Source organism: Schistocerca cancellata, chromosome 4 (genome assembly GCF_023864275.1).
Source record: "Schistocerca cancellata isolate TAMUIC-IGC-003103 chromosome 4, iqSchCanc2.1, whole genome shotgun sequence".
Taxonomy (NCBI): Eukaryota; Metazoa; Arthropoda; class Insecta; order Orthoptera; family Acrididae; genus Schistocerca; species Schistocerca cancellata.
In genome coordinates, this window is record NC_064629.1 from 880,910,250 (window position 1) to 880,928,520 (window position 18,271).

General features: G+C 44.7%; 1 protein-coding gene across 1 annotated transcript in view; it reads right to left on the reverse strand.

The window, feature by feature from the left end:
* The window catches only part of LOC126185038 (dihydropyrimidine dehydrogenase [NADP(+)]), a 330,209-nt gene that overhangs the window by 16,540 nt on the left and 295,398 nt on the right, over positions 1 to 18,271 (reverse strand). Inside the window, exon 18 of the mRNA XM_049927785.1 lies at positions 10,758 to 10,915. Coding sequence (XP_049783742.1) covers positions 10,758 to 10,915 — 158 coding nt within the window. The remainder of the gene's footprint in view (positions 1 to 10,757; positions 10,916 to 18,271) is intronic.

Genomic DNA, 18,271 nt, shown 5'->3' on the forward strand with positions numbered 1-18,271 from the left:
GCCCTATGTGAATCCCATTGAAGATTTTTGGGACATAATCGAGAGATCAGTTTGTGCACAAAATCCTGCACCGGCAACACTTTCGCAATTGTTGCTGTTGTTGTTGTGGTATTCAGTCCTGAGACTGGTTTGATGCAGCTCTCCATGCTACTCTATCCTGTGCAAGCTTCTTCATCTCCCAGTACCTACGGCAGCCTACATCCTTCTGAATCTGCTTAGTGTATTCATCTCTTGGTCTCCCCCTATGATTTTTACCCTCCACGCTGCCCTCCAATACTAAATTGGTGATCCCTTGATGCCTCAGAACATGTCCTACCAACCGATCCCTTCTTCTGGTCAAGTTGTGCCACAAACTTCTCTTCTCCCCAATCCTATTCAATACTTCCTCATTAGTTATGTGATCTACCCATCTAATCTTCAGCATTCTTCTGTAGCACCACATTTCGAAAGCTTCTGTTCTCTTCTTGTCCAAACTATTTACCGTCCATGTTTCACTTCCATACATGGCTACACTCCATACAAATACTTTCAGAAATGACTTCCTAACACTTAAATCAATACTCGATGTTAACAAATTTCTCTTCTTCAGAAACGCTTTCCTTGCCATTGACAGTCTACATTTTATATCCTCTCTACTTCGATCATCATCAGTTATTTTGCTCCCCAAATAGCAAAACTCCTTTACTACTTTAAGTGTCTCATTTCCTAATCTAATTCCCTCAGCATCACCCGACTTAATTCGACTACATTCCATTATCTTCGTTTTGCTTTTGTTGATGTTCATCTTATACCTTTCTTTCAAGACACTGTCCATTCCATTCAACTGCTCTTCCAAGTACTTTCGCAATAACGAACGGCTATAGAGATAACATGGCTCAGTATTTCTGCAGGGGACGTCCAACAACTTGTTGAGTCCCTGCCACGTCGGGTTGCTGCACTACGCTGGGCAAAAGGAGATCCGGCACGAAATTAGGGGGTATCCCGTGACTTTGGCACCTCAGGGTATATTGGGTAGGTCAATGTTGGCGTCTGTCCATTGCCGGACTAGCACACTTCTTGTGTCATTCATAATCGATATACAGTCATTACTATCTGAATTCTATCCCTATCAATTAATAAAATGTTTAACGCTTGAAATAAGTAACGTCAGTGATTGTCACAGTTAAGCCGTCTACTTTTATATTAATTCCTTGACTTTACTAGAGGCTGTTTTGCATATGATTTTTTTCCGTAGTTTATCTGGGTCCATGATGAGTAAAGGTCCTGAGAGAGGCCCAAGGCAATGGCTTGGTGTCCGGTTGGATCCTCCTGGGAGTTTCGACTTGGCGTTCAGACGAGAAAGGGACTGGGCTGACACGGTGGGTCCACTACTGGTTGGTACACGCCGCAATACAAGCATTCTTTGGGCCGGGCGTCTGGGCACCACGTTATGGAATTTTTCACACAACGCACCCTGTGCAGTTTGGGGTCCATACCTACATTCACAGAAGTCATGTGACACCTGCGCTGACACTGAGAATAGTACGGATAAAACGGAGAATGTTATTTATTCTCCGAATTTCAGAGAATGTTCTAAGGTTCGCATGAATAAAGTGAATCGGAGAATATACTTCACCTGAGAATGTTCTCAGCTTAAGTAAAAGGGTGGGGGAAGTTGGTCAACGCGAAGAACTTTCTCTGATTTCGTATGAATAAAATTAGAGAAGTTCCTCACAAGCGGGGAACAGTCCCCGTTTTTTGAAGTGAGGTCTATAGAATACTTCGAGCTGAGTAAGTTCTGTGGAGGTTAAGTTTTACCTAGTTTCTTTTTTAGTAAAAATGGCAAAATTTATATTGCTCCGAAGGCAAAAATGACCTACATAGCCCGAAGAAATATTAAAGTGAGAAAGTGTAGAAGTTCATACTGGCTTAACGTTAAAAACATTATTTGGCCGGCAAACTTCCTTCCCGAAAATAATGAAAGGAGAGAGGCAGCTTTTCAAACGAAGGAAAAATGAAACAATTTTTGTGCTGTTTAGCAGACCCAGGTTTTTAGACTGGTGTAGGAGAAGACTTAGGTATACACCAACCAACTGTGTCACTAACGTTTTCAGATGTTCATCATCATGTTTTGTCACGGCATAAATCTTATATTTTGTTATGTTAGAAAATAGGTGGATCAGAAAAATTAACAATTGGCTTGTTACAAACCTAGCGATCTGTTTCTCGTAAAAAAAAAAAGAAAAAAAAGCGGCCGCTTAAGTACTTGACGCGTGAACCGTGGCAGAAACCCACTGTTTCAGCTTCAATCCTTATCGAAGGATCATTATGCATCATATTTAACAAAAATTATCTCGTGTTAAAAATCTCCGACAGGGTTTCAGGTTTCGAGAAGGCTAGATGAAAATGTCTTAAGATTTCGTTTGCATAACGTGTTCACCTAACTACAATAATGAAATAGTTTCCCTTATGGCGAAAATTCGGTAGCATCGCCAGAGAATACATTTTCGTAAACTGTCCTTGATCCTCTTAATAATTTGCTGGCGCACATAAAAGAAAAACCGAAATTCAATGCAACTCTTCTAGAACACATTGATCCCATTTCCATATTTTTAGATTGAATAGTTTGCGTGTTTCAGCGAGATTAATGGAATCTAAGATTACCCATAGGTTCTGTGCCAGTCGCGGCAGACGACACACACCGAGAGCTTTCTCAAGAAGGGGACGTAATCAGAAAGAACTCCCTCGCCAGAGACTATACTTGCAATTTTTTTTTCTATCCGAAACTGAGAACCTTTCCAGAATACGTTATTTTGCCATGAGGATCTTATCCGGAGAATATTTTCTTTTTTTTCGTACGAGCCACAGTCTTAGTTTTTAGAACCATTGCCATGTAGCCAAAACACGTTTCTAAGGAACTTTGTTTTGCACTGACGGGTACTCTTCCGAGAACGCTGTGCAAAGGGAAATCAGTAACAAATAGAGATCTCGGCATTCCGTGAGAAGCAAAAGAGCTGGATTGAGTTCAGGAATTCTTTTCTCGTTGTAAATCGATGGACCAACTTTCTGGCTTCGCTTCACGTGGGGTGAACGCCATCTTGTCTAAAAACTTGTAATCGGGCTTTACATTGGTTAATCTAAGAAATTAGCAGAGAAGAGGAAGTCAGAACGCCCCTTTCCGAGAAATACGATGTGGAGATTAGATATTTGCTGAAGTGGAAAACTTAGCTGAGGAGTGGAAGTACAGCTCAGAATCGTTTAAGAACTTCGTGCATCGGAGTGAAAAGATTGGTTAACGTTATAAAACTTTTGCTACGAGGGGAGAGTGTTGTCTTATTGACAAAAACAGCAGTAGCCAGCATTTTGCGGAGCCTTTTTCACTGACACATGGGAATTGGCGTGGGCATGTAGAGAGGAGAAAATCTCGGTGCTGGTAGAGAACACTTGGGCTGGTGACTCGGAAAGATACGCTTCAGCTGCGGACACAGAATGATACGCTTGATCTGGGGACACGGAAGTAAGCGCGGCATCTGCAGACGTAGAGAAGTGCTGTACTGGCGGTCAACGCTGATGTGTTGCAGTCCGTCGCAGATGACGGCCCCCACAACGTTCCACACCACTGAATGCAGAATGTGTTGAGAAACTGCAGCTTGGGCGAGTAAGATATGAGAATTACCGAAAACTGATAGTCGTGTTGTTAGGATCGATTGTTGTTGTTGTTGTGGTCTTCAGTTCTGAGACTGGTTTGATGCAGCTCTCCATGCTACTCTATCCTGTGCAAGCTTCTTCATCTCCCAGTACCTACTGCAACCTACATCCTTCTGAATCTGCTTAGTGTATTCCTCTCTTGGTCTCCCCCTACGATTTTTACCCTCCACGCTGCCCTCCAATATTAACTTGGTGATCCCTTGATGCCTCAGAACATGTCCTACCAGCCCCTACCAACCGATCCCTTCTTCTGGTCAAGTTGTGCCACAGACTTCTCTTCTCCCCAATCCTGTTCAATACTTCCTCATTAGTTATGTGATCTACCCATCTAATCTTCAGCAATCTTCTGTAGCACCACATTTCGAAAGCTTCTATTCTCTTCTTGTCCAAACTATTTACCGTCCATGTTCCACTTCCATACATGGCTACACTCCATACAAATACTTTCAGAAATGACTTCCTGACACTTAAATCTATACTCGATGTTAACAAATTTCTCTTCTTCAGAAACGCTTTCCTTGCCATTGCCAGTCTACATTTTATATCCTCTCTACTTCGACCATCATCAGTTATTTTGCTCCCCAAATAGCAAAACTCCTTTACTACTTTAAGTGTCTCATTTCCTAATCTAATTCCCTCAGCATCACCCGACTTAATTCGACTACATTCCATTATCCCCGTTTTGCTTTTGTTGATGTTCATCTTATATCCTCCTTTCAAGACACTGTCCATTCCGTTCAACTGCTCTTCCAGGTCCTTTGCTGTCTCTGACAGAATTACAATGTCATCGGCAAACCTCAAGGTTTTTATTTCTTCTCCATGGATTTTAATACCTACTCCGAATTTTTCTTTTGTTTCCTTTACTGCTTGCTCAATATACAGATTGAATAACATCGGGGAGAGGCTACAACCCTGTCTCACTCCCTTCCCAACCACTGCTTCCCTTTCATGCCCCTCGACTCTTATAACTGCCATCTGGTTTCTGTACAAATTGTAAATAGCCTTTCGCTCCCTGTATTTTACCCCTGCCACCTTTAGAATTTGAAAGAGAGTATTCCAGTCAACATTGTCAAAAGCTTTCTCTAAGTCTACAAATGCTAGAAACGTAGGTTTGCCTTTCCTTAATCTTTCTTCTAAGATAAGTCGTAAGGTCAGTATTGCCTCACGTGTTCCAGTATTTCTACGGAATCCAAACTGATCTTCCCCGAGGTCGGCTTCTACTAGTTTTTCCATTCGTCTGTAAAGAATGATCGATTATGTTCTACAAATCTTATCCTTTCCTCGAGTGACTGAAGGCTCATTCGTTAATCAGTGATGTTATTTGTTTGTGGTAGTTTCCTATTCTTCTGGCAGATTCAGACAATCACTGTGTGTCCACTGCGGATTTGTCATCCCATAACTCACTGGCAGATTACGGTTTTATCCTATTCACCTAAACTATCCAGTCTTTACCGTGACATTCAAGTATTAGATTAGTGCCGTCCCATGTCAGTAATTGGCAGTTTTCGTACTCTGTGCATTTGTTGAGATCGAAAAAAGTCTTGTAATAACTTCTTATTCATGCATATGTTTGCAGGGAGCTTTACAACAAACAGGAATTAATATGGGACATTGTTTTATTTCACAGTTGGATGATCACCCTGCTTGCCACCTCTTTAACACTTCAAGAGGATAAAGTTTATATAAGAATTATAGAGTTTAATATCAAACCACTGATTGAAGAAAACTCCTGTAAGAACAGTGTGGATCCAGGAAGGGATGCTGAATAAATTATGTAATTTTTGCTCTCCGTCAATTAATAGAAAAATGTGTAAGTAGGTTGTTTAGGTTTTTATGTTGGTAACGTCACGTTGCGCTCTGTGTGAAAATCACTGTCTGTGCTGTGTGCAGTCTGTGGCTGGTGGGCATTGTTGAAATAGTCGCTATTGTAGTGTTGGGCAGTTGGCAGTTAACAGCGCGTAGCGTTGCGCAGTTGGAGGTGAGCCGCCACCAGTGGTGGATGTGGAGAGAGAGATGGCAGAATTTTGAGAGCGGACGATGGACGATGTGGACGTGTCTCCACCAGAAAGAGTAAATTTGTAATACTGTATATCATGAACTGATATATATATATATATATTATTATTATTCACGTTTGGGCCCTACTGGACCACGCGAAGTACAATCACGGGGCATTCAGTTATTTTCTTTTAGACTTTCTCTCTGCCCAAATTGTTTTCATTCTCTCGGAATGAGCTCTTTTCCTTTCATCAGACCATGTGGTTCCAGTTTTCTTTGGTTTTTCAGCTTGACCAACTACCCAGTCATGAATTTTTTGCCTAAATAATTTTCTGTCTTGAATTTCATCTTGTTTTATATCTGCCTCTTTCATGTCCTCTTTTATAGCAGCAATCCATTTTATTGTCTATATATATATATATATATATATATATATATATATATATATATATATATACTCCTGGAAATGGAAAAAAGAACACATTGACACCGGTGTGTCAGACCCACCATACTTGCTTCGGAGACTGCGAGAGGGCTGTACAAGCAATGATCACACGCACGGCACAGCGGACACACCAGGAACCGCGGTGTTGGCCGTCGAATGGCGCTAGCTGCGCAGCATTTGTGCACCGCCGCCGTCAGTGTCAGTCAGTTTGCCGTGGCATACGGAGCTCCATCGCAGTCTTTAACACTGGTAGCATGCCGCGACAGCGTGGACGTGAACCGTACGTGCAGTTGACGGACTTTGAGCGAGGGCGTATAGTGGGCATGCGGGAGGCCGGGTGGACGTACCGCCGAATTGCTCAACACGTGGGGCGTGAGGTCTCCACAGTACATCGATGTTGTCGCCAGTGGTCGGCGGAAGGTGCACGTGCCCGTCGACCTGGGACCGGACCGCAGCGACGCACGGATGCACGCCAAGACCGTAGGATCCTACGCAGTGCCGTAGGGGACCGCACCGCCACTTCCCAGCAAATTAGGGACACTGTTGCTCCTGGGTTATCGGCGAGGACCATTCGCAACCGTCTCCATGAAGCTGGGCTACGGTCCCGCACACCGTTAGGCCGTCTTCCGCTCACGCCCCAACATCGTGCAGCCCGCCTCCAGTGGTGTCGCGACAGGCGTGAATGGAGGTACGAATGTAGACGTGTCGTCTTCAGCGATGAGAGTCGCTTCTGCCTTGGTGCCAATGATGGTCGTATGCGTGTTTGGCGCCGTGCAGGTGAGCGCCACAATCAGGACTGCATACGACCGAGGCACACAGGGCCAACACCCGGCATCATGGTGTGGGGAGCGATCTCCTACACTGGCCGTACACCACTGGTGATCGTCGAGGGGACACTGAATAGTGCACGGTACATCCAAACCGTCATCGAACCCATCGTTCTACCATTCCTAGACCGGCAAGGGAACCTGCTGTTCCAACAGGACAATGCACGTCCGCATGTATCCCGTGCCACCGAACGTGCTCTAGAAGGTGTAAGTCAACTACCCTGGCCAGCAAGATCTCCGGATCTGTCCCCCATTGAGCATGTTTGGGACTGGATGAAGCGTCGTCTCACGCGGTCTGCACGTCCAGCACGAACGCTGGTCCAACTGAGGCGCCAGGTGGAAATGGCATGGCAAGCCGTTCCACAGGACTACATCCAGCATCTCTACGATCGTCTCCACGGGAGAATAGCAGCCTGCATTGCTGCGAAAGGTGGATATACACTGTACTAGTGCCGACATTGTGCATGCTCTGTTGCCTGTGTCTATGTGCCTGTGGTTCTGTCAGTGTGATCATGTGATGTATCTGACCCCAGGAATGTGTCAATAAAGTTTCCCCTTCCTGGGATAATGAATTCACGGTGTTCTTATTTCAATTTCCAGGAGTGTATATATATGATGACTTTTGAATATTATTAAGTTAAATACATTGTTTGTTCTCTATCAAAATCTTTCATTTGCTCACTATGCGTATCAGTAGTTAGTGCCTTCCGTAGTTAGAATCTTTTATTTAGCTGGCAGTATTGGCGCTCGCTGTGTTGCAGTAGTTTGAGTAACGAAGATTTTTGTGAGGTAAGTGATTCATGAAAGATATAGGTTATTGTTAGTCATGGCCATTCTTCTGTAGGGATTATTGAAAGACAGATTACGTTGCGCTAAAAATGTTGTGTCAGTTTAGTGATGATCAAAATAAGTAAAGAGAGAAATGTCTGAGTACGTTCAGTTTTTCTCAGCTGTTTGAAAATCATTAAAGTAAGAGGTTTATCAGCACAGTAATTCATTAATTTTTCTAAGGGGATGTTTCATAAAGTGAAGGCAAAGTATCTTGCCACGCCTGCAGAGGGGACAAGATGCGGCTGGATGGGGTTCTGCTATGCACAGTAGAATGGAAGTAGGATTAGAAAAGGACTATAGACACGAGAAAAGGAAATGGAGCCTGTGGCGATAGAATTTAGATGAAATTCGGGACAGGCGGCCAGTGTGACTTGGTGAAGTGTATAGGTAGACCCAAAGGCCTGGATATTTTGCAGATCGATGTTAACAAAATGAATATCTTCATTATAATGAGTGCGTAGTATACTCGCCAGACTCGAATATCATGACGGAAATGGACGCATCAGCGTTGGCCATCCACAGGTGGCATGGATTTCGTGTCAGTTGGGAAGATCCTCTGGCAGCATAAGCTACGAGGAACGTGTGCGCACTTCCTAATCCAGTTGCGTTGATGTTTCCGATGCTTTCCAATTGCCGACATTATTTTCGCATTTAGCTACTCGCTTGCTCTTGGTTTTTTTCTCGGTTTGCTATCGTGGCTTACTTTGTGCGCTATTGACGATTTTTCGCTTTCATGTTTTGGAATACTCTCGGTTTGTCCTTTCGGGTTTGGGCACTATCCCCGCCGTCGACCACTAGATTCTAAAGGCCACTAAAAACCGAGATGTGGCACTCCCACATCTGGGTAGTGCGTTAATATAGAATGGTTTGAGTGGAGTGGCGTATCGAGAGGGCAGATGGGGACAGCAGCTCAGATTTTTTGGAGGAAACATTGCCTTACATTAATGGAGGAAGGTAGGGTCGTATAGGTTACAGATATTATATTGGGGTGGGAATTGCAGGTTGGGAAATTGTTCCATGAGTAAATAAAATGAAATGATCGTATGGCACTGTTGGCCGGGAGGCCCCATGCCGGGAGGAATCTGACTTTGCAATGGGGACAAGGGGGCAATTTGTAGGTCAGATGGTCCCTGTAGGTTAAGCATTTCAGACAACTGTGTGGCCGGCCGGTGTGGCCAAGCGGCTCTAGGCGCTTCAGTCTGGAGCCGCGTGACCGCTACGGTCGCAGGTTCGAATCCTGCCTCGGGCATGGATGTGTATGATGTCCTTAGGTTAGTTAGGTTTAAGTAGTTCTAGGTTCTAGGGGACTGATGGCCATAGATATTAAGTCCCATAGTGCTCAGAGGCATTTGAACCATTTTTGCATGTTTAAGGAGGGTAGACAATCAATTTCACGGTAGCAATAAGAAGTTTGCTGCTATCGTTCAGTAAATTGGATGCCATTTTCACACTTGAACTATCAACTTATGCACTTGCTCCAGAGATAGCAACTGCTAAGTCGGAATGTTATTTTCATGCAGGTTTGCAACTGTCTCTTCAGATTTCAGGATCAGAACACTATGAGTATCTGTACAGCATAGTGTTTTCTGCCTATCAATGGAAGAATTTCCATCCCTGCCAGAGCAAGGCAGAAGCAATGTACTCCACTGTAGACAGTCCAGCCTTTGGTAAATGGCGACACTATCGACTGACGGACGACGCGCAGATGGACATGATGCAGAAGCAGAAAGTTGCACAAATTTATCCGGCCGATGTGGCCGAGCGGTTCTAGGCGCTTCAGTCTGGAACCGTGCGACCGCTACGGTCGCAGGTTCGAATCCTGCCTCGGGCATGGATGTGTGTGATCTCCTTACGTTAATTAGGTTTAAGTAGTTCTAAGTTCTAGGGGACTGATGACCTCAGATGTTATGTCCCATAGTGCTCAGAGCCATTTGAACAATTTGAACAATTGTGTGGTTTGGTCAGTAAGATTCAGCGTTATGTCTGTGGTAGTAAATCAGTGCCCATTAGTAATTGGGAAATCGATAAAAAGGATTCTGAGAGTATGTTGACAAATGTGGGACTAGAGGTACTGCAGATGAGTAGGCTCTTTGGAACTGGAAATTGGGGTGATGCCGCGTTCTCACTCAGCCGCTTCTGCTGTTATCGAAGCATCAACTCTCTTCATTAGGGCAACCATGAGGTAGGGGTTCTTCGTTCCAGGAAAAATGAGTGGGCACAAAGATTAAGGGTGAATGAAGGTTACAGCAGGAAGTTTTTACAGCAGGAGGGAATAGAAATTCAGTTGCATCAGTTCCACATGCTATTAGCTTTTGGTACCAGCCTTTGTATCCGATGTCTCTATCGGACCACTGTGTGGTGACCCTAGATTAGGAGTTTTTGCCACCAGTATTTGGCCGCAAAGGGGAGGAAAGGTGGTGGCGTAACGTTCCTGTCCACCAGACGTTGGCCGAATGTCCCGGATTAAAGTCCCAATCTCTCTGCAGTGTCTCGTGAAGTGAGACCGTGTCATACTGTTAATGGTGATCCTGCTGTCAGATGGGAACGTTAAGCTAGGCAGTCCGCCTGGTGCTGTTCAAGAGGAGTAAGTTATGTATGGGCGATCATCAGTATACAAGACATCAGTGACACGATGATATACACACAAATACCAATTGAAGTCACCTACACGCTTATCACATACGCTTAAAACGCACCTCTCATATGCCGTGTGAAAATGAGCCACTGTGCGTTGTGGGAGAAAACGCTTTCCACTTAGGCTGCGAACGACACTCCAGGGTCTCCCAGATAACAATATCATACGACACTCTTTTTCTCTTTTCATCATCTTTTGGTGATACGATAGTGTTCATGACGTGGTAAACAGAATAACCACTACTAACGCATTCACATGTCTGACAAGTTCGCAATAGCCCCCTTTTCTTGATTCCACTAAGTTATACAGAGGACATTACAGCAGAATGACTCACGTGATGCAGTCGATGATGGGGCAGACGGAGAGGCAGAGGGCGCAGCCCGTGCAGTCGTCCGTGACCCGCGCCATGTGCGTCTCAGGGTCGAATTGGATGGCCTGGTAGCCAGAGTCGTTGCACGCCATGTAACACTTCCCACAGTTGATGCACAGGTCCTGAAAAACACATCACATGCCGGTATAAAAAACCACAGCTTTGCCACAACTTCAGGGATAATAGTCTTTTGCTACATCGTTGAAATTTTATTAGTTATTGAAATACTTTAGGTAGAGAGACGTTACACAATTTTTCTGACCAGTTTAAGTGATTATCTTAGGTGTAATGCAGACTCGCACATTGTCTCTGAATCATAAAAATCAGAATTAAGCAACAGAATCGACTAAGGTGACCTGATACCCATATGCTCTAGAAGAATGCAGCGAGAGCACGTGAAAAAATTTCTGTTATTTACACATACATCTTTGTGCCAGTGTTTAATTACACTACTGGCCATTAAAATTGCTACACCAAGAAGAAATGCAGATGATAAACGGGTATTCATTGGACAAATATATTATACTAGAACTGAAATGTGATTACATTTTCACGCAATTTGGGTGCATAGTTCCTTAGAAATCAGTACCCAGAACAACCACCTCTGGCCGTAATAACGGCCTTGATACGCCTGGCCATTGAGTCAAACAGAGCTTGGATGGCGTGTACAGGTACAGCTGCCCATGCAGCTTCAACATGATACCACAGTTCATCAAGAGTAGTGACTGGCGTATTGTGACGAGCCAGTTGCTCGGCCACCATTCACCAGACGTTTTCAATTGGTGAGAGATCTGGAGAATGTGCTGGCCAGGGCAGCAGTCGAACATTTTCTGTATCCAGAAAGGCCCCTACAGGACCTGCAACATGCGGTCGTACATTATCCTGCTGAAATGTAGGGTTTCGCAGGGATCGAATCAAGGGTAGAGCCACGGGTCGTAACACATCTGAGATGTAACGTCCACTGTTCAAAGTGCCGTCAATGCGAACAAGAGGTGACCGAGACGTGTAACCAATGGCACCCCATACCATCACGCCGGGTGATACGCCAGTATGGTGATCAGGAATACACGCTTCCAATGTGCGTTCACTGCGATGTCAGCAAACACGGATGCTGTAAACAGAACCTGGATTCATCCGAAACAATGTCGTTTTGCCATTCGTGCACCCAGGTCCGTCGTTGAGTACACCGTCGCAGGCGCTCCTGTCTGTGATTCAGCGTCAAGGGTAACCGGAGCCATGATCTCCGAGCTGATAGTTCATGCTGCTGCAAACGTCGTCGAACTGTTCATGCAGATGGTTGTTGTCTTGCAAACGTTCCCATCTGTTGACTCAGGGATCGAGACGTGGCTCCACGATCCGTTACAGCCATTCGGATAAGATACCTGTCACCTCGACTGCTAGTGATACGAGGCCGTTGGGATCCAGCACGGCGTTCCGTATTACCCTCCTGAATCCACCGATTCCATATTCTGCTAACAGTCATTGGATCTCGATCAACGCGAGCAGAAATGTTGCGATACGATAAACCGCAATCGCGATAGGCTACAATCCGGCCTTTATCAAAGTCGGAAACGTGATGGTACGCATTTCTCCTCCTTACACGACGCATCACAACAACGTTTCACCAGGCAACGCCGGTCAACTGCTGGTTGTCTATGAGAAGTCGGTTGGAAACATTCATCCACCATTGGTACACAAAACAGTTACACGAATTCCTGGCATCGACTGTATAGCTTTTTGGTATGTGGTCGAAGGTAGACAGCAGAAAATGTACACTCTCGGGTGAAACGACAGCTGTCGTTCACAAGGAGCTGCCTGCTTGACTGTGCAGTTTCCGGAAAATACAACGAATTGGAAAAAAAAATTAAACTCAAAGTGAGCTTTGCGACGCCAACCGGTCAGCCTGCCAGTGACTGCCATACTACGTCATTTGGGTATGGTATGGAGGGACATGGGTTTTTCCAATGCCGCCACTTCTCATTCAAGTAACTCCCCAACTGTCCCCACGAGACTAAGTGTTCTACGTTATAGTCCTCCCATCAAGTAAACACACTTGGCAGTAACACTAATTGAACCCGGGTTGAATCACCTAACATTACCACTGGAAAAAGCTCCCAAACCACAACAAACACTGAATAACCAATTCCGCAGACCGAAAATGAGAAGAGGGGCTGGTGTAATTGGTTATTACAAACCACTGAGACATGCACAGAAGTATGATTTCGACACATACTTTTGCTTTTTAAAAATGGAAACCTGTTATTATTTTTAGCACAGCTGAAAATATATAAAAAATACTTAATCAATGCCTTTTCTTACATTGTAAAATGTTAATTACATCCAGAGTAATTTGTAACGTAAAGTTGACGCTTGAGGAACTCCTCAGCAGTTCAGTCGTGTGTATCGGAGTGAACCGAATTAATTAGGGATACAAAAAGAACAGTGATGTAACGTAGGTTCAGAAGAGACATGAACAACACTTTACGTCAACATGCTAACATTTTTATTAGTCTTTTTCTCTGAAAAATACTGTACGGCACTGATCTGTTAGAAGTAAATGAACATTAGCATGAGAATGTACTTAAACTTAAACATTTGTTTTTTGTTTTCAATTACAGAATGTAAATGAGTGTGTCCTGACATTTCAGGCTAATGAATGTTCAAAGTGGTGCCGATCATTTGCTGCACACATTTGCAATCTACCGCATAATGAATGTCTTACACGACGCAGTACATCCGGTGTAATGTTGCCACAGGCTGCCTCACTACGATGTTTCATATCCTCTGGGGTTGTAGATACATCACGCTACACGTTCTCCTTTAACGTACCCCACAGAAAGATGTCTAAAGGTGTGAGTAAGATCAGGAGAACGGGCTGGCCAATTTATGCGTCCGCCACGTCCTATGAAACGCCCGACGAACATTCTGTCAAGAGTCAACCTAGTGTTCATTGCAGAATGTGCAGGAGCACCATCATGTTGATAACACATACAGGGTGTTTCAAAAATGACCGGTATATTTGAAACGGCAATAAAAACTAAACGAGCAGCGATAGAAATACACCGCTAGTTGCAATATGCTTGAGACAACAGTACATTTTCAGGCAGACAAACTTTCGAAATTACAGTAGTTACAATTTTCAACAACAGATGGCGCTGCGGTCTGGGATACTCTATAGTACGATATTTTCCACATATCCACCATGCGTAGCAATAATATGGCGTAGTCTCTGAATGAAATTACCCGAAACCTTTGACAACGTGTCTGGCGGAATGGCTTCACATGCAGATGAGATGTACTGCTTCAGCTGTTCAATTGTTTCTGGATTCTGGCGGTACACCTGGTCTTTCAAGTGTCCCCACAGAAAGAAGTCACAGGGGTTCATGTCTGGCGAATAGGGAGGCCAATCCACGCCGCCTCCTGTATGTTTCGGATAGCCCAAAGCAATCACACGATCATCGAAATATTCATTCAGGAAATTAAAGACGTCGGCCGTGCGATGTGGCCGGGCACCATCTTGCATAAACCACGAGGTGTTCGCAGTGTCGTCTAAGGCAGTTTGTACCGCCACAAATTCACGAAGAATGTCCAGATAGCGTGATGCAGTAATCATTTCGGATCTGAAAAATGGGCCAATGATTCCTTTGGAAGAAATGGCGGCCCAGACCAGTACTTTTTGAGGATGCAGGGACGATGGGACTGCAACATGGGGCTTTTCGGTTCCCCATATGCGTCAGTTCTGTTTATTGACGAAGTCGTCCAGGTAAAAATAAGCTTCGTCAGTAAACCAAATGCTGCCGACATGCATATCGCCGTCATCAATCCTGTGCACTATATCGTTAGCGAATGTCTCTCGTGCAGCAATGGTAGCGGCGCTGAGGGGTTGCCGCGTTTGAATTTTGTATGGATAGAGATGTAAAATCTGGCGCATGAGACGATACGTGGACGTTGGCGTCATTTGGACCGCAGCTGCAACACGGCGAACGGAAACCCGAGGCCTGCTGCACTAGCTGCGCGTTGCCCTCTGTGGTTGCCGTACGCGGTCACCCTACCTTTCCAGCACGTTCATCCGTCACGTTCCCAGTCCGTTGACATTTTTCAAACAGATCCTTTATTGTATCGCTTTTCGGTCCTTTGGTTACATTAAACCTCCGCTGAAAACTTCGTCTTGTTGCAACAACACTGTGTTCTAGGCGGTGGAATTCCAACACCAGAAAAATCCTCTGTTCTAAGGAATAAACCATGTTGTCTACAGCACACTTGCACGTTGTGAACAGCACACGCTTACAGCAGAAAGACGACGTACAGAAAGGCGCACCCACAGACTGCGTTGTCTTCTATATCTTTCACATCACTTGCAGCGCCATCTGTTGTTGAAAATTGTAACTACTGTAATTTCGAAAGTTTGTCCGCCTGAAAATGTACTGTTGTCCCAAGCATATTGCAACAAACGGTGTATTTCTATCGCTGCTCGTTTAGTTTTTATTGCCGTTTCAAATATACCGGTCATTTTTGAAACACCCTGTACCTGTGCGCGTTTCCAGAGGGACATTTTCTAGCAATGTTGGCAGATCATTTTGTAGAAACTCTATGTATTTTGCAGCTGTTTGGATGCCTTCAATGAAGTGAGGGCCAATGAGATGGTTGTCAGTTACTCCTCACCATACATTTACATTCCACAGTCGCTGTCGCTCTACCTGTCGAAGCCCGAGGATTGTTAACGGACCAGTAATGCATGTTTCGTAAATTCAGTGCACCGTGGTTTGTGAAACCTGCTCTATCGGTAAACAGGTACAACTGCAACGCCTTCTCTGTTAATGCCCATCGACAGAAATTCACTCGATTATTAAAGTCATCTCCACGTAATTGCAGGTGCAGCGACACATGATGCGGATGAAATTTGTGATGATGAAGTATGCGCATTACACTACTTTGACTCAATGCACTGCCTCAAGCGATGTCACGTGAACTCACGTGTGGGTTCACGGCAACAGCAGCTAACACACCAACTGCACCTGCTTCTCCTGTGATGGGTTTGTTACGGACCCGTTTGCGTGTTACGACCATAACTGTTGCTTACAATTGTTTGTAGATGTTTTCAAATGTGCGGTGCGTTGGATGATCTCTGCCCTTTCTGCATACAACCTGCAGGCTGCAGCTGCATTTTGTCTACACTCGCCATAGATGAGTAACATCTCTGTCTTTTCAGAGTTAGAATAAACCATATCCACAGTTCTTACGACACTATACGCACTGTTGCACTTGCGACCTTCTCACGTTCCTACTGTGCATTGCATACTTCTGTTCTTACTTGTGTACAGTACACTATCAGAGCCGCCCGGTAACACTGGGTACTACAGCTATTCTGAGAACAAAGATTAATTCAGCAAGCGCTACATGCAGACACCGAGACAGCCAAACTCGTAAACATCGTACTCTTCGTAAACATACCCCAACAGATATTGTTTGTTACACAACGCGACTGAACGGCTGAGGCTTCAAGCGTCAACTTTACGTTACAAATTACTCTGGATGTACTTAACATTTTACAACGTAACAAACGGCATTGATCAAGAATTTGTTTCTATTTTCAGTTGTCCTAAAAATAATAACAGACTTCCATTAAAAAAACGTAAGAATGTATTGAAAATCATACTTCTGTGCATTTCTCAGTGGTTTGTATTAACCAATTCTACCAGCCTGTCTCCTCACTTTCGGTCTGTGGGATTGGTTATTCAGTGTTTGTTGTGGTTTAGGAGCTGTTTCCAGTGGTAATGTTACGTGACTCACCCTGCACACCAATGGCCATTAAAATTGCTACACCAAGAAGAAATGCAGGTGATAAACGGGTATTCATTGGAGAAATATACTAGAACAGGTACAGCTGCCCATGCAGCTTCAACACGATACCACAGTTCATCAAGAGTAGTGCTGGCCAGGGCAGCAGTCGAACATTTTCTGTATCCACAAATGCCCGTACAGAACCTGCAACATGCGGTCGTACATTATCCTGCTGAAATGTAGGGTTTCGCAGGGATCGAATGAAGGGCCGAGCCACGGGTCGTAACACATCTGAAATGTAACGTCCATTGTTCAAAGTGCCGTCAATGCGAACAAGAGGTGACCGAGACGTGTAATCAATGGCACCCCATACCATCACGCTGGGTGATACGCCAGTATGGCAATGACGAATACACGCTTCCAATGTGCGTTCACCGCGATGTCGCCAAACACGGATGCGACCATCATGATGCTGCAAAACAGAACCTGGATTCTTCCGAAAGAATGACGTTTAGTCATTCGTGCACCCAGGTTCGTCATTGAGTACACTATCGCAGGCGCTCCTGTCTGTGATGCAGCGTCAAGGGTAACCGCAGCCATGGTCTCCGAGCTGATAGTCCGTGCTGCTGCAAACGTCGTCGAACTGTTCGTGCAGATGGTTGTTGTCTTGCAAACGCCCCATCTATTGACTCAGGGATCGAGACGTGGCTGCACAATCCGTTACAGCCATGTGGATAAGATGCCTGTCATCTCGACTGCTAGTGATACGAGGCCGTTGGAACGCAGCACGGCGTTCCGTATTACCCTCCGGAACCCACCGATTCCATATTCTGCTAACAGTCATTGGATCTCGACCAACGCGAGCAGCAGTGTCGCGATACGATAAACCGCAGTTGCGATAGGCTACAATCCGACCTTTACATGATGGTACGCATTTCTCCTCCTTACACGAGGCATCACAACAACGTTTCACCAGGCAACGCCGGTCAACTGCTGTTTGTGTATGAGAAATCGGTTGGAAACTTTCCTCATGTCAGAACGTTGTAGTTGTCGCCACCGGCACCAACGTTGTGTGAATGCTCTGAAATGCTAATCATTTGCATATCATAGCATCTTCTTCCTGTGGGTTCAAGTTCGCGTCTGTAGCAGGTCATATTCGTGGTGTAGCAATTTTAATGGCCAGTAGTGTATATACACTATGGATCTTTAATCTCAACACCATGGCAGGACTTTTAGTAAAACCTTACCGAATATTTATTATGTATACAAATTTTATACCAGTTGTTGAGTACTGCACTACATCATTTAGTGTGAACACTCAGAATGTTTTTATAATAAAAGGGAACGCTTCCAGTTATAACCATAACTTTGGCTTTCAATGGGCACTAGTGCTCTGTAATAAGGAACCGAAATATCAAAGCAGCAATTGCAGAAAGGAAGAATGGTCAACAAACAAAACTTATAAAACACCTCATTTGTACGCTCTTTACTCACCTTCCGATAACAGTCACAATGGATACCGAAGCACGTTCGACACTTCAGTAAAACCACAATGGAGTAACCACAATCTGGTTCGTACACAAACAGAAAACTTCATAAGTATAAGCAAAGATGCGTAGAGGAGGGGATGGGCAGAGAGAGAGGGCAGAAGCAGATGGACATAAGGAGGGATGGTTAGGGGGGATAGACAGAGAGAG